Source organism: Quercus lobata, chromosome 2 (genome assembly GCF_001633185.2).
Source record: "Quercus lobata isolate SW786 chromosome 2, ValleyOak3.0 Primary Assembly, whole genome shotgun sequence".
Classification (NCBI taxonomy): domain Eukaryota; kingdom Viridiplantae; phylum Streptophyta; class Magnoliopsida; order Fagales; family Fagaceae; genus Quercus; species Quercus lobata.
In genome coordinates, this window is record NC_044905.1 from 62,803,945 (window position 1) to 62,824,553 (window position 20,609).

Sequence of the window (20,609 nt, forward strand, 5' to 3'; positions counted from 1 at the left end):
CGTGTCATATACTCATATGTTGAATTTATAAATAAAAAAAAAAATCAATAAAAAAGAATTATGTGATGAATAAATAAAACAAATGTTGATAATTGATATGACTTAAGCATGAATTAAAACGAGTTATTTTAGGACCACAACATTTATCATACATTTTTTCATAATTATCTTATGTAGTAAACCGTGACTAACTGCTTGCTACTTTCATATAAATCCACCACTTTTTCTCTACCACTCACAATTAGTCATATTATATAATTGTGAAAATAAGTACAAAATAAGTATAAAATAAGTTATAGAACTAGAATTTTTCTTAATTGGCATTTAATGGTCACATGATTAACATCTACGGACATATTAAAAACGGCTCTAAAAAATTAGGATTAAAAATCCTAAACTTTAAAATTTGAAGGATCAACTTCAAAATTACCTGATTCTCAAAACAACAACAACAACAAAAAAAAAAAAATCAAAATCAAAATTACCTCAAAAAAAAAATTTTGAGATAAAAATTACCTCAAATTTAAACGTGTATTATTTTGTATTTTAAGTGGAAAAAAAAAAAAGAAAAAAAAAAAGAAAAACCCCTTAATAGTCATTTATTACAAATGTATGTAAACAAATATAATACCACAAAAGATAAAGGTACCTCTTACAAATACCCAAAAATATTGTGGTACTTCTTTACAAGCGTATAAAACAAAAACCCTAGCTGAACCAAAACCCTTCCACAGCTCATTCCTCTGCATAACTCTGTCTGCACCACCATCGTCCCCTGAAAGAGACCCAGAAATGGTTCGCAGCCTAAAAAACCCAAAGAAAGCCAAGAGAAAGAACAAGGTTCAATTTTTTTTCTTCCTTACCGTTATTGGGTTAGTTATTTCAGTTAATGGGGTTCACTTTTTTGACAACCATCTGTGATTTTGTGTGCAGGACTCGAAAAAAGGAGATGGGTCTTCGTCGTCTTCTTCGATACCGTCAATGCCGGCGAAGGTGTGGCAACCAGGTGTGGACAAATTGGAAGAAGGAGAGGAGCTTCAGTGTGAGCCTTCTGCTTACAATTCACTCCACGCCTTCCATATTGGGTGGCCCTGCCTGAGGTGCCTTTAATTCTCTTTGTTTTCTGTTTGGTTAATGGGAAAGTAGAGGAAAAAAGGGTAGGATTTGGAGTTTTGAGTGGTGGGTTTTTGATAAATTGGGGAACTCAGAAAGTTTCAAATTGAACAGAAGCTTAAATAGACATAAAAAGGTGATCTTTTTGTTGAATACTAGGTGGGTTAAGGAAAATATACATTTTTAATTCTCTTATTGATGTGAACAAGCTGAAAATTTAGTAAACTTGTTCTTTAGTTTTTGATAAATTGAGGAACTCAGAAAGTTTCAAATTGAACAGAATCTTAAATAGACATATAAATGTGATCTTTTTGTTGAATTCTAGGTGGGTTAAGGAAAATATACATTTTTAATTCTCTTATTGATGTGAAAAAGCTGAAAATTTAGTGACTTGTTATTTAGTTTAGTATTAGAATTTAATTAGTTTTGAAAGATTAGGTTTTGTACATGATTGTTAAGATTGATGCAAACATTATTTTCACACCTTAGCGGTTCATTCTGACTAGAGATTGCAGGAAGTGAAAAAGTCTTGTTTAATTAATTTTTTAAAGAAGTCTTATTTACTGTTAGAATGAAATCATATTTGACAGCTTTGCTTATCAAAAAAAAAATTTGTTTTGACAGCTTTGATGTTGTTCGTGATACGCTGGGGTTGGTTCGCACAGAGTTCCCACACACGGTGTATTTTGTCGCAGGGACTCAGGTGAGCTTTGTTTTTTGATGTCTTTATATATGGTCATGGAGTGAACATAAATATACTTCTGGTATAATCATCTCTATGTGGAAACCTATGTTGGTCTTTGCAAAGTGTTGGTGCATCAGTACGTATTTATGTTTTCTTTGTTTTTTCCTTAAAAAAAAAATAAGGATTATGTTACTCCAATATGCTGTAGCAATTTTTTCCTGAATATTTTGGAGAGGCATGTTCAAGTTTGTTTGACCTTCTGATTTACTCCTCTGATAATTCAGCCAAAACAAGAAATACTCCTTTGATATTTTCTACGCAAATATTACCCAAGTTCTATCTTGACATCACCGTTCTTTTCTGCAGGCAGAGAAACCTTCTTGGAACTCTATTGGAATATTTAAAGTATCTAACATCACTGGGAAAAGACGTGAATTAGTGCCTTCCAAACCCGCAACTGATGATGCTGATATGGAGAGTGAGAGTAGTGATAGTGATGAAGATGGTGAAGATGAGGAGCTGGGTGGATCTGGGACACCAATTTTGCAGGCAACATATTGTTTTCTTTGACATTTTGTTAATTTCATGACTGACGTCCATCTACACTGCCTGTTCTTCTCCTAATCTATATATATTTTTCCCTTATCTTGTTTGCCTTTACAGTTGCGAAAGGTAGCTCACAAAGGATGTATTAATCGTATCCGTGCTATGTCACAAAATCCCCATATATGTGCATCTTGGGCAGATGATGGTCATGTGCAGGTCAGACTTTGTGTCCATATATTGTGGTTTCTTTGTGATTTGGATACCTTTTTTGGTTAGTTTTCTTGTCTTGCTGTCAATGCAGCAGAAGTCATTGTGGAATGATGGCAATAAAACTTCAGATTCTGGAGTCTCAAGTTTAGGGCATGAAAATAACATTTGCATCACATATTTATGGGGTTGTTTAGGTTTGAAATCATAAACCTAACCCTCATCCTTTCTTCACTCTTTTCCCAAGAAAGGTGCTAATTAAAGAAAATGTTTTAGGAACCCTAAATACCTTAGATGAATGAGATCCCAAAGATTGAATTAGATTAGGAAAGTTACTTACATTTGGATAAGCAAGAATGGATTGGTTAGGAGTCTAGCACACTAATTAACTATCAGGAAAAAGGTAGTAGTCTAGCATGCTAATCACATTTATCACTTGTATTTCGTATAAAACACTTGTGATATTAGTAATAGCACATGGCAGATTAGTTAGTCAATTAAAATACATCATTGTAATTCTCAATTAAGCATTGAATAAGAATAACCAATTTGTTATTTCTCTCTTAATCTTTTATTGTTTTTCTCAACTCTAAGTTCTTTGGAGGGGGTGACTACCTTGGATCAAGTCAATTTCCTTACAATTCCTATTCATTTCATGCACTGCCCTTCCGTCCCCTTTAGGAATTGCCAGGTTCCTAACAAAGTGTCCAAGTTGTGGTTAGATATTCATGAATTAGACACTCAATAATGAAATGCTTATAATATGCAGCTATTTACATTTGTAGGAATAGGCCTTAAAATCTTTTATTTATTAAAAAAATACTAAATTGCAAATTACATCACTAAAGTTTGGGCATTTTTCATTTTCCTCCCTAATGTTCGTAAATTTTGATCCACTCCCCAAACATTAGGGTTCATTTTGATTGGGAACCCTTCTATCCGTGCTTGTGCCTAGCTGGCAGTTAAATGCCACCTACAGCACATATGAACTTATCAAAAAAGACTATCACATATGACAGTTGGTCCAATGAAAACATGTCATGTCATTTAATTATGCCACATCAACTAAATAGCCTAGAAAAACTTTTTAAAAAAATCTTTTAAAATCCAAAAATTACATAAACTAGTAAAGTAAAATAAAATTCTAACATGATTTTCTTTGCATCTCGATCTAAACCCATTTATGAAATGAAATAGAACAAGTGGAATTGGAAGAAATAAGATCTCAATCTAAACAACAAAAACAGAAAATACGAATACAGAAGGCCCTGCACTTTCTTAAGGTGCTACTACAAATTGCAATAGAGGAGCAAGTGAAAGTTGAAACCCCAAAAAGAGGTCCTCTGACAAGCAGCCGAGTACTTATTCCTTAATACGGGACCTCGGAAAGCTGTCTTTGCACTTATTGTTGCAGAGGATCTGATAGAAACAATGGCATCTTAGACAGCCAGTGCTATGGTCCTTACACTAGGGACCCCATTAAGCTCTTGGCTCACTATGGTGCCTACACAGTTCACACATATCCATCCAATTTTCTTTTTCTTGAAATCTTATCGTTTTTTAATTTTTTTTACACAGAAAATTAACATTATTATTTTCCCTTTGAATTTGACTTTTCATTCCCAAGATCTAATATTTTCTTTTCACTACTTTTCTTTCACAAGATCTAATGTTTTACATACATTCTTTGATTGTTTGCATCTTTGATTTCTCGTATTTAATTCGTTGTTTTACTTTCCAATATACCTTTCCAAGCTTCGTAGGGAATTGTTTTTGGGGGGTTTATAATTAGTAGATCTAAATATTGTTGTGTGGGAAGTAATTGCGTTTGTGCTAGGGTTTTTTTGAAGGTTGGAAAAATCCATTCTGTTTGGATGTCCACAAAATCTTGGAAAATCCATTCCATTTGAGTTGTTTGTGTTTGGCAAAGAAAACTTTGTATGATTTTCTGAAAATGAGTAACTTATGGAAAATGAAGAAATTTTCTTAAAGATAGGGGTAGCCCCTATTGATGAAAAGATGAGGGAAAGTTGCTTGAGATGGTTTGGTCATGTTCAGAGGAGAGCGATTAATGAACCAGTAAGAAAGAATGAGTTGATCCAAGTTGAGGGAACGTAAAAAGGTGAGGAAGACCAAAAATAACATTAGTAAAAGTAATTAAAAAAAAAAAAAAAAAGACATGTCAATTAGGAAAGAAGTAACAGAGAGTATGACCTAAGGTACAATAGAATGGAGGAAAATAATACATGTGGCTGACCCTAACTACATTGTTGAGGATCCATAGCCGACCCCTAAAATTTGGGACTAAGGCTTTGAGGTGGTGGTGGTGGATGAGCTATGTTTCTTATCTTGATTTTTTGGGTTTGTGTGTGGGTTTGCTGAGATCTGTTTACTGGGCTTGTGTCCGTGTTTGTTTCCTAAGAAATCAAATGGAAAATGAAAAAGTGATGATAGAGAAAAAATGATTAATTAAAATCCGGAAAAATAAATAAATAACGAAAAATAAAATAAAGTATTAAATTATATTTTTTATACTGGCGTGGACAAAACATCATTTTTAGATGAGGTGGCACTTAACGGCCACCTCAGCACTGTCATGGACAGGACTCCCTATCAAAACAAACCCTAATGTTAGGGGAGTGAATCAAATTTTGGAACTTTAGGGGTGTAATGTGTAATTTAGTAAATAAACTAAACATTCTTTTTCATGAAAAAAAAATACCACAACCCTGTGATTTTCCCACAAAAAACAGAATCCCCCCCCCCCCCCCCAAAAGGAAATTCTTAGTGTAACACTTAACCCTATTGTTTTATATCATTATATTTAAATTGTTAAACATCCATGAAAACAAACTGTGAGTTGCTCATGTAATGACATGCTTTCATATTATTTTCGCATAAAACAGTACTACATGGGGTATTGTGTTGCACTCAAATACCTGGGGGGATTTAGATTTACATTCATTCAAAACCTCTGGGAGGTTAGATTTAGTGTTACATGATTAACAGTTTACACATAAAATAATACCATAGGAGGATTAAGTGTTGCAATTGAAAATTTAGGGGGGGTTCAGTGATTTAAGGGGAAAGCATAGGGAGATTTGTATATTTTTCCCTTATTAGTAATATACCATTATAAGTGACAGACTGACATTGGTGCCTCAAAATTTCAGAAAGTGTCAATGACCAACAAAGATATTCAAGATAACATAAAATAGTCTTTGGAAATTATGGTACAGTTTTCAAATAGCACTTCCCCCTCCTAAAAGAGTGGGTGGAGGGTGAGTTTGTAAGTTGAAAATCAACTAGGTGTATGTGTAACTTGCCCAAAAAAATTATGACATGATTAATCCAGTTTTTATATGAACTTTTTTTTTTTTTTTTTTTAAAGTTTTTGGAAAATGAAAAAAAAAAAATTGAATTAAAAAATATGAACTTAAAAATTGAACTTGTGAAATTTGTTTTTTGTAATAATTGCTAATCTATTGAGCAGGTATGGGACTTCAGCTCTCATCTGAATAGTTTAGCAGAATCGGAATCGCAAGGTGCGCAGGGAGCTTCTTCAGTTTTCAATCAGGCTCCTTTAATGAAGTTCAAGCACAAAGATGAAGGCTATGCTATAGACTGGAGTCCTCTTGTCCCAGGAAAGCTCGTATCTGGTACTGTTTGAATTTTTTTTTTTTTTTTTGTGCTTCTCCACTACAAGAACTTTAATTGCTAGTTGTTTAATGTATGGAAAATGGTCTAATGCTTTGATGATGTTCTTCATTATCTGAAGGGGACTGCAAGAATTGTATTTATTTGTGGGAGCCTACATCTGGTGCAACATGGAATGTTGATGCTACTCCATTTATTGGTCATGCTGCAAGTGTTGAAGATCTGCAAGTATGTATTTGAACCGTGCATCAGTAGTTGATTTGTATCTTTTTGGGTTTTAACTATATGCATTTGAAGCTAATGATTCAACCTCAATAGTTTTCTTTTATTTTTTCATTCCTGTAACCATTCTTGTTCCAACTCTTTTCTGTGCAGTGGAGCCCTACAGAACCTCATGTGTTTGCCTCTTGTTCTGTGGATGGGACTATTGCAATATGGGATACCCGTTTAGGGAAGTCAGCGGCAGCATCTTTTAAGGCACATAATGCAGATGTGAATGTCATTTCATGGAACAGGTGTTTAATAATCCCAGTTTTTCCTTGAGCTGAAAATCATTACTTGTCTCATATTTCATTTATTTAATGAGATTTTTGGCATTTTCTTGATTCTGATTAGGCTGGCTAGCTGTATGTTGGCATCTGGAAGTGACGACGGTACATTTTCTATTCGCGATCTCAGATTGCTCAAGGTATGCCTGGTCTGACTTAGGATATTCTTTCGTATTTTCTTGAGAAAAATAGGTTGATAAATTCTCAAAGTAAGGCTTGTTAGTGTATTACAGCATCAATCTTTTTGCCTTTTCATGTGCCTCATCTGAAATAACTTCAATCTCCTGTTCTTCTACTTCAATTTTATGATTTGCATTGCTAAATCTATAAAGTCAGATCTGTCACTGGCCCACTCCTAAATGGGGCTGTTATTAGTCTTGATAAAGCTGGCCAAGTTGATCTGTAACTTGGTTTTTGATTCTGTTACTCTGCTTACCTTAGTGTTCTTTTTCTTCTCTCATCCTGCTTTATTGTTATATGTGTGTGCGTGTGTGTGTGTGGGGTTTGGGTGGCTGGGGGTGGGTGTGTTTCTTAGTTGAGCAAGATAGCAAGAAGTGTATATATATGAAGGCCTTTGGTTTTATTCATTTGACTGCAAGTTTCTGTTCTACCAAAGAAGGATATTAGTTGATAATGCTGATGTGAGATGTGATTTTTTTGTGAGCAGGACGGAGATTCTGTAGTAGCACATTTTGAATACCATAAACACCCTATCACATCCATTGAGTGGAGTGCACATGAGGCCTCTACTTTGGCTGTTTCATCATCGGACAATCAACTCACGTAAGTAACATGTAATAATGCAATGGAGGCCTGAAAAACCTGATAGAAGGGATCATCCAAACATAAGTTTGTACTTTTGCTATTTTGCTTCTCTGAATAGAAGTATGTTTTGTTTTCTTCCGTTAAGCTATGTTTTTCTGAAGTATAAATGGTTTGTTCCCTCATTTGGCTTCCTTGTCTAGAATATGGGACCTTTCATTAGAAAAGGATGAGGAAGAGGAGGCAGAGTTCAAAGCTCAAACAAAAGAACAAGTAAATGCTCCTGCAGATCTACCTCCACAACTTCTATTTGTTCACCAGGTAAATCCCTCTCTTTCCAAAATATATATATATATATATATATATATATATTTATATATATCTTTTGTTTGATCTTGAAAAGTTAGTTCAGCATGTTAAATCAACTGTGCTTTGACTTTAAACAGGGTCAGAAAGACTTGAAAGAACTTCATTGGCATTCCCAGATTCCAGGAATGATTGTATCTACTGCAGCAGATGGTTTTAACATCCTGATGCCTTCAAACATACAGACCACCCTTCCCTCAGAGGGTGCTTGAAACTCACACATGGTCCTTGGCATATGTTTCAATGGTGTGATAGCATGCATCAGCTGTATGTTTCCAGGTGGCATTGATGTGATGGCAGACCTCAGCTGCTGCCTTAATGCATACATCGCCTTGGAGCTCGGATTAGGGTTGGTTGAACTGCCCTTACTATGGCCGAATATTTCCAAGATTTTTTTGTTTATTTATAATTTTTTATTTTTTTATTTTCTGGGTGTGTTGTTACTGTTGCTCCCAAAAGTTTTGAAAAGCCTCAGAGTTGCTTCAATTTTGTAATTTTTAATGTATTTGTCATATAAAGAAGACTGCGAAAGCAATGCAAGATTTAGCAATCTCATGACCAGTCACCAGCCACAATTGTAGAGAAACTGCGTTACAAATACAAACTGGAGATAACCCATTGGCCATTGCCACTTAAAGAAAAAGAAGTAAAAGATACGAGTTTATCTGCAACTGGCCTCCAAAATTCGCGTACTTGGACTTATGACGGAGCCCAAATTTGCTTTCAGGGGGACAAGTTATAAGCGACCCACGCATGTACCGTGTTGATCTAATAGGGGGTTTAATTACAAATGAACTGGTTATTTTGTGATTTATTTTTTTAAATTCAAAATTCACTTACGATTCACTAAAAAAGGAAAAAAGAAAAGAAAGACTAGTAGTTAGACATATTAAATGATCAATTTTGTACTATATTACAAACAAAATTGTGAACTTATATGCATTTGAAAATTCAAATTTTAACTTGAAAACAATTCTAAATTTTTAAATTTATTATCTAATAATTATATTTTATTATTTATACAAAAATTATATTGAGGAAGATAAATTATAACATTAGAATTTTGCGATTCTTTTTTTTTTTTTTAATTACTTCAAATGTAATATTTTTTTTTTTTTTTTTTTTTTAATGTTTTCAAATAAAACTTGTTCTGCTTTATTTATTTTATTACAACATTTGCTTTTCTTTTGTAGGTTTTGAGCCTTTAGAAAACATTGTTAAAATATAAATGATTTCCTTTTTCTTTTATAAATGAAGTTTGCATATAAAAAAAATAAACTATACCTTCCCTTCCCTTAAAAGTTATCATGACTTTTGAGTGAAATTTGTATTGTGTCTTTGTGTTGAAACATCATTTCTTCTCTTCTCTCTTATGTGTGTTTGATTCTAAAAAAAACCAATAGTTATTAACTTATTATATAAATGGAAAAAGAAATACATAAATGGAAATCTATCAAAAAAGAAGAAAAAAGTTATAGGAAAAAAAAATACTCTAAAGATGCGAGCAGAAGAAAAAGGGTGAGAATTGAATATAGCAAATCGATTACAAGACAAATTAATAACCTTCGGAATTTCTAGGCAGGCAAATTAAACCCCAACCCACCCTCCCTCCCCCCCACCTAGATTCATTAACTGTTTCAAAATGGTGAGACTCACCGCACTTTGTTGGCACATAATTTGATAACATTTAGAATTGAGAGATAAAAATAAGCATGCGAGAAATATTATGGATCTCCTTGCAAACAATAAAGGGACAATTGTACATAGTGAACAGACTCTTGTAATCAACAAGTGCAAGACAAATAGTAGTATTGTAAATAGTTAATAGCCATTATTGTAGTCAATAAATTGTAAATAGCCAAAAGCCATTATTATTATTATTATTATTATTATTATCATCATCATACTACAAGACATGTGTCTCCGCCTTCTCAAAAAAAAAAAGAAAAAAAAAAAAGACATTTTTCTCCGCATTTGTTTGTGCTTAGTGGCAAACATTTTATTCACAACCCATCTCAAGGCAAAAAAAATGAGGATGAAGACAAGTTGACAATCAATGTAAGATTTAGTCACTTTATTATAAATGAATTTATTTTTATTCTAATTAAATAGGTAAGTAATAGAAGAATATGTGTAGCCGATAAATTTCAAGATTTTAGGACTAAATACTTTGATTGTTGTTGTTGTTGGGATTTTTTTTTTTTTTTTTTTTTTTTTTTGAGAATATGTTGGGATGTTCTACTAATTAGAAACTATTGATTGAACATTTATTTTTTATAAGTTTGGAACCACAAATTATCCTGGCATCTTCATAAGCACCTATGACTTCCAAAACTAGTTAAACACTAATAAGTAATAATACCATTGGTTGTTCAGCTTAGTTATTTATTATTGGCTTGTGAGTTGTGATATGACAAACACAGACACAAATTGGTTGGTAGTGCGGTTGGTGAAAATAACTCCTTGTGCTTAAAAGTATAATATTTTGTTGACTAGTCAGGCCGGCGGAGACAAAGGTAGGACAGAAGCATTTATCCTACACCAACTGCTTTTGATTTTTAAGTGTTAGTACCATGCTCTTGGAAAATAATAAGCAACTTAGATTTTTCTTCTTTCTGATTAAAAGTGGGTGCTGCTGAATGCCTATAAAAATAGCAAAGGATTTGTGCAAGTAGACTGAGTCTTTATTAATTTATGATTTGCAATTGACTATTATTATTTAAAATTATAATAAAATAAATAAATAAAAAGACTTTGATTTTTATGTGGATTAATTTGCTCTTGTTGTTCTACACCTAAAGTATAGTTTCTTAGATATGAATTGACTAATTCCTAAATATTTTGGCGAGAAAGTTTATAGACACAATAAATTTGACAAAAACTTAAGATATGTTGACATGACAAATTGTTAATAGTAAATAAAAAAGTGATATTAGTGATAGGCTCAGATGAAAATCAATAAAAATTTATCAACTTAATTGATGTGAAAATTATTGTCAAATTTTTTGTGCACGTAACATTACTCTATTCAGGATGGTCTCATATTGCTGAGTTTCCTAAGAAATTTCAAGGTTGATTGATTCTGGGTAGGGTGCTTGGTTGGTAAGTAATTTGCATCATCAGTACGTAGCATCATTATTATTATTTGGAGAATGTTAGCATCACTCACCCAACCAATGAACTGCCATATTTCTCTCTCTCTCTCTCTCTCAAAAAAAAAAAAAAAGAACTGTCATATTTTTTAAACATGTAAATTTCATCTTGTACATGTTATTTGGAGCAATTATACACACATTAGCATGATGTACACAAATGATTTTAGGATAAATTACATTTTCAATTCTATTATTTATGGGTAGTTTAAAATTAAACCTCACATTTCAAAAATCTCAAAATAAACTCTAAACATTCAAATACGTATAATTCAAACCATAAACTCATTATACGTGACACTGTAAATGAAAAGTGTTTAAACAAAATGACATCAAGTGTCTTTTTTTTATATGAGAATCGACATCAAGAGTGATAGAGTAAACTAATATTCAAATATAATAGATATATGTATTGAAATAACCACACAAACTTGCTTTATTTATTAAACATTTTTCTATCAATAACATCACTATAAATAGGTGTATGGTTTTAATTTAGGATTTTTTTAAAATTTATTGTTTATTTGAAACTTTTAAAACTTTAAAATTTATTTTGAATATTTGTGGCTTTTAAAATATAATAGTTAATCAAATTCCGTTGTCTTGGCCCAAAAAAGAAATTCATTCAACATCAAAGATGATTGGGAATCTTCTCTAAGTCTGTTCAAGTTAAAAACTCAAACAATAAGCAAAAGTAAAACTATATATATATATATATATATATATAAAAAACAAAAACTTCATATATATATATATAAGTATGAGATTCTTCTATCTTTACAGTAAAAAAAAAAGTATTAGATTCTGTCATATGACACATTTGGTGAGAATTCTTTCATTTAATCTTCCTCATTATCTTTTAATTTGTTATATGTATTACTCTTTTTTAAAAGTGAAATAGATACTATTTAATATTCATTTAATTTCCAACTAAGCAATTTTAACCTTCCACCTATAAGTAAAGGTTTTAATTACATCAACAAAAAAAGGATAAAGTTTTTAATCTATTACTTAATTAATTATAAAAAATAATGATCTATTTTTATTTTTATTATTTATATTCAACAATAAATAATTTTATTTCCTTAGTTTTAAAATTTGTAAAATTTTTGGGCAACCACTTAGTAGGATATATATAATCCCAAAAAAATAATAATATTGTGCACCATAATTGGCTTCCTTAAGTATAAATGCTAAGTATATGTAAATAAATATGTTGGCTGATAAATTTTTAAAATAAAAGGTGGCCAACATATGTTATTTTGTGCATCCGGGACATCTTCATTAGATTTTTTATTTTTTAAACAATAATGTAAATGATAAATTCTTATAACAATGAATCACAAGTTCACAACTCACAAGTCAAGTCACACCTTTAACAAGTTGTGGTACTAGATATTTGGTACCAGTTTCTGTAAAATTTGACAGATGTGACAAAATTCTGCACTGACAGAGAGATCAAAGCAGAGCCAATCCCGTGAATTGGTCACATGCTTGCCAAGTTTGGTAGAAGCGTGTGCACTTATTTGTGATGTATCTATCTTTAATTCTTTTCTTTTTTTTGGTAATAACTATCTTTAATTCTTAGTCCCTTGCCCTTATGAATTATGATTAACGTGCACCGAATCTTTTGACCTGCGCATGCTACCAACTCCCCATGATTCCAAAGAGATGCAGAGATTCTCTGAGGATCAGATAGTCAGATGAGAAAATAAATTGCAAAGTCAGCTAGCAAAGAGTGGAGAAGTGCGTGCATATTCTCTGCTATTGCTACAATTAGTCACTCCAAAACAGCAACAATCCGTCAATAAATTTGAATTATCACCTGCATTAAAAATAAGTATTAGTAATTGATATAAAATTAACAACAACAAAAAATCTATAATTACAATAAGCCTTTTTTGACCTGTCATAATATTTTCACAATAAATAAATTGTGTACAAATATCCATTAAAAAAAAGGTGTGCATAAATATAATAAAATATCATAATATTTTAAGATAAATCTTATTTTGAGTGACAGTGGTTTGAAATATAGTTTTATTCTATTTTGATTTATAATCTATTAACACTTAACTTATCATGAAAATGTTGTCACACATTAGAACTCTATCTATGATTCTATATCTTTGATTCCAATTCATAGGATGCTTGAGTTTATATATACTTCCTCTTTGATACAATTTTTTTTTTTTTAATTATGAATATTTAAATAGAATTGTTATGTGAAAGAGAGAAAAAAAAAATACCATCCACCAACCCCCAATCCCCACTTTCGTATACAAGAACTTTACTGTTATATAAACATATTTATATCTCTCTCTTTCTCTCACCAATTCCCACTTTCATTTTTTTCTCAAAAAAAATTCCCACTTTCAATTCATGCAAAATAACTTAAGATAGCCCAAATATTTACTAGTACCTGTACAGTCCATATCCTCTGTTTCCTCTGCTTCTCTCATTTCATTCACCAACTTTCACATTCCTCTGTTTGACTCTATTTCTGATTCATGGACCGTGCTCGTCGGCTCGCCAACCAGGCGTTTCTCCGACGACTCGTGTCCGAATCAAAACACCCACGTCCTTCTTCTTCTCCTTCCCCTGTTTTTACATACTCTGTTTCAACCTCAAGGTATTTCTCATCTCTAGCTCCCTCGATCCCTGCAAACTCTCGCTCACTATTTCAAACCTGTGCCTCAATTCCAAATGGGTTTTCTCTTAACTCTCAAATCAGATCCATATCCGTGGATTCACTCAAACCCAGTGACACTTTTCCTCGCCGCCATAATTCTGCAACCTCAGAGGAACAAGCCAAAATGGCTCAACTTTGTGGCTTCCAAAGCCTCGATTCTCTCATTGATGCCACAGTCCCCAAGTCAATCCGTATTGGGTCGATGGACTTTACCAAGTTCGATGAGGGATTGACAGAGAGCCAAATGATAGAGCACATGAAAAATTTGGCTTCAAAGAACAAGATTTTCAAGTCCTTCATTGGGATGGGCTATTATAACACATATGTCCCTCCTGTGATTTTAAGGAACATCATGGAAAACCCAGGTTGGTATACACAGTATACACCTTACCAGGCTGAGATATCTCAGGGCAGGCTTGAGTCTTTGCTCAATTACCAAACCATGGTCTCTGACCTTACTGGATTGCCAATGTCCAATGCTTCATTGCTCGATGAAGCAACCGCGGCGGCAGAGGCAATGGCCATGTGTAATAACATCCAAAAGGGTAAAAAGAAGACATTTCTGATTGCTAATAATTGTCACCCTCAGACCATTGATGTTTGCGAGACTAGAGCTGATGGGTTTGGTCTTAAAGTGGTTGTTAAGGATGTTGAGGATTTTGATTATGAATCCAATGATGTTTGTGGGGTTTTGGTTCAGTATCCAGGGACACAAGGCGAGGTTTTGGATTATGAGGAGCTTATAAAGAACGCACATGCTAAAGGGGTTAAGGTGGTTATGGCAACTGATCTTCTAGCATTAACCATTTTGAAGGCACCTGGTGAATTGGGTGCTGATATTGCTGTTGGGTCAGCTCAGAGGTTTGGTGTGCCAATGGGTTATGGGGGTCCCCATGCTGCATTCTTAGCTACTTCACAGGAGCATAAGAGGATGATGCCTGGGAGAATTATTGGTGTTAGTATCGATTCTACGGGAAAGCCTGCACTTCGAATGGCAATGCAGACTAGGGAGCAGCATATCCGGAGGGATAAAGCCACTAGCAATATCTGTACTGCTCAGGTTTGATAGTTTTATTTATCCAGTTGGTCAAACTTATGGTTTTGATTTAGGCTGCCTTGCATATTTAGAATTAGTATAATTTTCAAGTAGATGATAAATTATTTTAAGTTTGCAACTCTTCAGTGAAAAGAAGTAAAAAAGGAATAAATATAATGATAATTTGAATCCGCGAAAAGGTTAAGTGCTAATTTTGGATAACTGATATTGTTACTAAATTTGTGGAGAAGTGAGTGATCATTGATTTCAAATTTTATTTGTTGTCATATGTTTGAATGTGCAACCTTTGGAAATAATACTATCACAATGACGCAAACCTTGTTGAATAACACAAGTGCCTTTATATTCCCTTTGCTTGTTTTTCATGTAAAAAAAGAAAAAATTGGAACCTGAAGGTTTGAATTGCAGACTATGCTTATTATTAAAGGAAAATATTTTTTGAATTTTAGGCATTACTTGCAAATATGGCTGCCATGTATGCTGTCTATCACGGGCCTGAAGGACTCAAGACCATTGCACAGAGAGTCCATGGTCTTGCTGCAACATTTGCATGTGGCCTGAAGAAGCTTGGCACAGTGGAGGTTCAGGGGCTTCCTTTCTTTGACACCGTGAGGATCAAGTGCTCCGACTCAAAGGCAATTGCTGATGCTGCTTACAAAAAGGAAATGAATCTGCGGGTTGTTGATTCAAACACGGTAATTGCGGTTTTAGATAACATTGTGATCACTATTGTTTTATGCTTTCATTTGATAGTGATATTGAGAAATCATTTTATTTGGGCATTCCAGATTACTATTTCCTTTGATGAGACAACAACACTAGAGGATGTGGACCAGCTTTTTGAAGTGTTTGCTTGTGGCAAACCAGTGAGAGCCTCCGTCCCTCTTACTTATGATAAAATGTTTGAAACTATTCCCATTATTTGGTTGTTCAATTTTAAGTGTTTCATATTGCGATTGTCAGGTGACATTCAGTGCTGCATCTCTTGCACCAGAGGTTGATACCCTGATCCCAACTGGGCTTATCAGAGAGAGTCCATATCTTGCCCATCCGATCTTTAACACGTAGAAATCCTACTCTAATGACTCAGTAGTTGTTCTTTTCAATCCAAGAACTGCTCTGACTATTTTATTTTTATCAGGTATCATACTGAGCATGAGCTGCTCAGATACATTCATAGGTTACAATCAAAGGATCTGTCCTTGTGCCACAGCATGATTCCTCTAGGATCTTGTACAATGAAACTAAATGCCACGACAGAGATGATGCCTGTGACATGGCCTAGCTTTGCTAATATTCACCCTTTTGCTCCAATTGAACAAGCCCAGGGATATCAGGTCAGATACTTCTTCTGTGGCTTTTACTTTGCTTTGAGATCTCAAATGTGTGCAGGCAAAGGTTAGCCATCATATTGACCATTTATCTTCCATTTTCTTAGGAAATGTTTGATGACTTGGGCAAACTCTTGTGCACCATCACTGGATTTGACTCTTTCTCTTTACAACCTAATGCTGGTGCTGCTGGAGAGTATGCTGGGCTAATGGTCATACGTGCTTACCATATGGTATATTGAAATCTTCTAACCTAAATTGATTGTTCCTTTTAGAAGTGCATATCTTCACATTATTGTTTTCTTTTTGAGTTCTTTTAACACAGTAAAAAATGCTTCTTCTTTTTTCTAGTTTTCATACCCATCTGTCAATAATAAATGCAGGCCAGAGGAGACCATCACCGCAATGTTTGTATTATACCTGTGTCTGCACATGGTACCAATCCTGCAAGTGCTGCTATGTGTGGAATGAAAATTGTTGCTGTTGGAACTGATGCAAAAGGAAACATTAATATTGATGAGTTAAAAGAGGCTGCTGAAGCAAATAGGGAGAATTTATCCGCACTCATGGTATGGTTAGCTGAATTCTTAACTGTATTACTTCAAAAAAAAATGAAAAAAAACCACTGACTTTAACAAAAGTTCCACTACACATAGTCAAAGTGCATGATCGTTTACTCCATTACCAGGTTACCTATCCTTCAACTCATGGTGTGTATGAAGAAGGCATTGATGAGATATGTAAGATTATTCATGACAATGGAGGTCAAGTTTACATGGATGGGGCTAACATGAATGCACAGGTTTGTTCTCTCTCCTCTCAATTCATTTCATATCCTACAAGTGATTGAAGAGTGTTTCAAAGAGTAATTCATAAATCAATATTAAAATCTTCTTCACCTTAATGCTTTTACTTGCCAACTAGTATATTTCCCTCAAAGCTGGATCCAATTTCCAGTAATTTAAGTAGCCTACTCATGCCTGTCTTTCGACTTACAAAGTGTAGATAAATAGAAGGTTGCATACATGAATCCTAGAAATTGGCTACCGCAGTTGGAATTATGGCTTAGATGAGTTGAGCTGTTTGTGACTATTAATTAATTTTAGGAACATATGCATATCCTTGTTGATGATATTTCAGATTATTTTTCCTCATTACAGGTTGGTTTAACAAGCCCAGGTTGGATTGGAGCAGATGTTTGCCATCTCAATCTGCATAAAACATTTTGCATTCCTCATGGAGGAGGTGGTCCTGGTATGGGTCCCATTGGCGTGAAGGAACACTTGGCACCATTTCTACCATCACATCCTGTGGTAAGAGAAACCCGTCACATCACATATGATGTCAAAATACGCTAGAATAAGTCTTAAATCTGTTCTGAAAATTTTAACTTTCTGAGTGAAGAATGATACTACTATATGCAAACCCTTAAACAACTGTCAAACATGTTGAGTATATTGAACATGAAAAAATAATTATTCACCCGGGTATTTTGGTGCATCTGACATGAACCACTTGCTTTAAGATTCTCATTGATAATCCTAGAAAATGTGTTCCCAACTTTTGGATTGCAATTCTATAAGATACATTCATCAATCTGTCACAATAATGTTTTTCCTTGCCTTTGCAGGTACCGGCAGTCGGTATTCCAGCACCAAAAAGGGCTCAACCTCTTGGTACCATCTCTGCTGCTCCTTGGGGTTCTGCGCTTATTTTGCCAATTTCATATACATACATAGCCATGATGGGTTCTAAGGGACTCACTGAAGCCTCAAAGATAGCAATCTTGAATGCAAACTACATGGCAAAACGTTTGGAGGTTCTTGAATCATCCTTTTTATCTTTTGGTTTTATGTTAGCATATATGTGTTGATATAATGATGTGGACATTACAGAGCCACTACCCCATTCTTTTTCGAGGAGTCAATGGAACAGTTGCCCATGAATTCATCATTGACTTGAGGGCTTTCAAGGTATCTCAAATCATACTCTTCCTATGGATTCCCAATTCTGTAAGTTTACATTGGCTTACCGTGAGTCATTTTAATTGCAGAACACAGCTGGTATAGAGCCTGAAGATGTTGCTAAACGTCTTATGGATTATGGTTTTCATGGACCAACAATGTCATGGCCAGTTCCAGGGACACTAATGATTGAACCAACAGAAAGTGAAAGCAAGGTAATCCAATTGTTCCTTTTCTTCCTCCTTTTCTTGTCTTCTTGTGTTGGTTAAGAACAAATTATTATCTTCTTTACAGGCAGAGTTAGACAGATTTTGTGACACTCTAATATCCATTAGAGAAGAAATTGCTCAAATTGAAAATGGGAAAGCTGATATTCATAACAATGTTCTCAAGGTAAACAAAATATGTTTCTCCACAAACTGCCTCATTAGTTTTTTTACACTTCGATATAGAATTACTCTTTGCAATTGGGGTTGCACAGGTCAAAGTTACACTTTTTGTATGTAATAGCTTGGTTATTAGCACATGTACATACATGTATTTGAAACAAAATTAACCGAGAATTACATGCACAGGGCGCTCCTCATCCACCATCGCTACTCATGGAGGATACATGGACAAAACCATATTCAAGAGAGTATGCCGCCTTCCCTGCTTCTTGGCTGCGAGCTGCTAAGTTCTGGCCTTCAACTGGTATGTTTGATAATGTTGAAAATTCTATTTGCTAAGTTGTCTTTTACTTTACACATATGTTCCATATAGCTAACAGAACCTAAAACCGATGGATTTAATGTGCACAAAATAGAATACCAAGCCTATGCATTAGCTATGTGCATATATTCTGAAGTGACAAATGAATGTTAAATACTAATTGAACTTCTTTGGATTTTGTTAACCAGGGCGCATAGACAATGTGTATGGTGACCGCAACCTCATTTGTACCCTTCTTACTCCATCTGAAGTTGCTGAAGAACAAGCTGCAGCTAGTGCATAGACCTGTGGTTATGCCTTATGAAGTTTTTTGGAGATGGAACCACCATTACGTTCTCTTAACTGTATATGAAAATATTCCTTTTCATTGGTTCGCTTAGGGATGTGGATCAATTTGTGCCCATTTAAACTTTTATTGATACAAAAAAAGGGAAATGGCGTCACTTCGATTCTGATTTATTTTCCGATTCCAGTAGATGGGTTTTTGTTCTTTTTTATCCCTTTTAATTCTTTACAAGGATCGGTGTTGTGTTAGCATTAGCCGTAGCTTGGATGAACCTTCATGTCGTTAGCTGGATACATATCATTCAAGCTTTGATTTAAACAAAAAGATTAATATGTGGTATTAGCTGAGTTCATACACGATATGCGATGCAACTTATTATTAGTTTTCTCCCATATTTCAATAAGATTTAGCTTAATTGGTTAGCACCTAAATTTCCAATAGAGAGATTCATATCCCCACCCTCAACTATCGATGTCTATAATCTTTAATTATTTTATAGACAAAATAAAAAGACACTAAAAATAGTGTAGTGATTTGATCATATTATATATGTGTGTGTTTTTTTTAAATTGAAAATTGCATGATGTAATGGCTCATATAGATAAGCATGTTTCATGCCTACTAAAAAATGCAAATATCCTTCAATTATTTTTTTTACATTTTGGATTTTGGATTTTATGTTAGTAAAGTTATTTATTTTTTTCCTTTTTGTTAGACATTGTTTCAATTTGCAGTGTTAGTAAAGTTTTTTTTTTTTTTTCCTTTTTGTTGGACATTGTTTCAACTATTGCAAAGACAACTAAAATTTGAGTAAGAATACCATATTTCAAATCAATTGTTCCTCACATAAAAAAAATTTTAAAAAAAAATCAATTGTTTCTCATATAAAACTTAGAAAAATGACATTAAAATTTTATTATGCTTAAAATAATTAATATAACAAAATAAATGCATTCATTCTATTAGTTATCTTTCTAATTACATAGAATAAATACTACAATATATATATATATATATATATATATATGTATGTATGTATGAATGAATGAATGCATGCACGTACGTATGTGTGTTAAGATTAAAGGGTTGTGTCACTGAAAAGAGTTAGGAAATTTAAGGAGTTAAGATTAATTTTAGTGAATTCATAATTTTTTTTTTTTAATTTTTGTGTCAATTGTTGTCAAAATAACTAAACATGAGAAAGAGTGTCATATTGTAAATCTAATATTATTCCAACTAAAAATTATTTCTTAAATTGAGTTTATAAAAATAATCTTATAAATTCATTTAATATAAATATAAATAATTAATACACAACTATAGATAATTAATATATACATTTACTTAATTTGATATAAATGCAAACTTTGTTAAAGTAGAAACATAAATAAAAAGAACATCAAAAAATACACCACATAACACAACCTCATGCTCTCCAACATAAGATCTGTACTTTTATATATATATATATATATATATATTAATTCCTGAACTTTTGTTTTATTTTTCTTTTAACATGCTTGGCAACTTGT

General features: G+C 33.3%; 2 protein-coding genes across 2 annotated transcripts; both read left to right on the plus strand.

Annotated features, from left to right (window-relative positions):
- Positions 1-680: 680 nt before the first annotated feature.
- On the plus strand, positions 681-8,555 carry LOC115976121 (glutamate-rich WD repeat-containing protein 1). The gene is made up of 12 exons (XM_031097235.1): positions 681-840; positions 934-1,100; positions 1,738-1,816; positions 2,165-2,347; positions 2,462-2,560; positions 6,045-6,210; positions 6,330-6,436; positions 6,584-6,723; positions 6,824-6,896; positions 7,424-7,539; positions 7,722-7,839; positions 7,965-8,555. The coding sequence occupies exons 1-12, from the start codon at positions 793-795 to the stop codon at positions 8,094-8,096; spliced, it is 1,428 nt and encodes a 475-aa protein (XP_030953095.1). The 5' UTR covers positions 681-792; the 3' UTR covers positions 8,097-8,555.
- Positions 8,556-13,364: 4,809 nt separating this feature from the next.
- LOC115976122 (glycine dehydrogenase (decarboxylating), mitochondrial-like) lies at positions 13,365-19,263 on the plus strand. The gene is made up of 15 exons (XM_031097236.1): positions 13,365-14,788; positions 15,235-15,480; positions 15,574-15,651; positions 15,749-15,849; positions 15,927-16,122; positions 16,224-16,349; positions 16,500-16,685; positions 16,805-16,918; positions 17,277-17,429; positions 17,747-17,935; positions 18,012-18,089; positions 18,170-18,295; positions 18,375-18,473; positions 18,656-18,773; positions 18,980-19,263. The coding sequence occupies exons 1-15, from the start codon at positions 13,547-13,549 to the stop codon at positions 19,072-19,074; spliced, it is 3,147 nt and encodes a 1,048-aa protein (XP_030953096.1). The 5' UTR covers positions 13,365-13,546; the 3' UTR covers positions 19,075-19,263.
- Positions 19,264-20,609: the final 1,346 nt, after the last annotated feature.

Bases quoted from the DNA above. Each gene is read 5' to 3' on its own strand.
- LOC115976121 (XM_031097235.1), top strand. From the start codon at position 793: ATGGTTCGCAGCCTAAAAAACCCAAAGAAAGCCAAGAGAAAGAACAAG. The intron at 6,437-6,583 runs GTATGTATTTGA...TTTTCTGTGCAG, and splicing joins CAAGTGTTGAAGATCTGCAA to TGGAGCCCTACAGAACCTCA. The intron at 7,840-7,964 runs GTAAATCCCTCT...GACTTTAAACAG, and splicing joins AACTTCTATTTGTTCACCAG to GGTCAGAAAGACTTGAAAGA.
- LOC115976122 (XM_031097236.1), top strand. From the start codon at position 13,547: ATGGACCGTGCTCGTCGGCTCGCCAACCAGGCGTTTCTCCGACGACTC. The intron at 14,789-15,234 runs GTTTGATAGTTT...TTTGAATTTTAG, and splicing joins GCAATATCTGTACTGCTCAG to GCATTACTTGCAAATATGGC. The intron at 16,123-16,223 runs GTCAGATACTTC...CCATTTTCTTAG, and splicing joins AACAAGCCCAGGGATATCAG to GAAATGTTTGATGACTTGGG.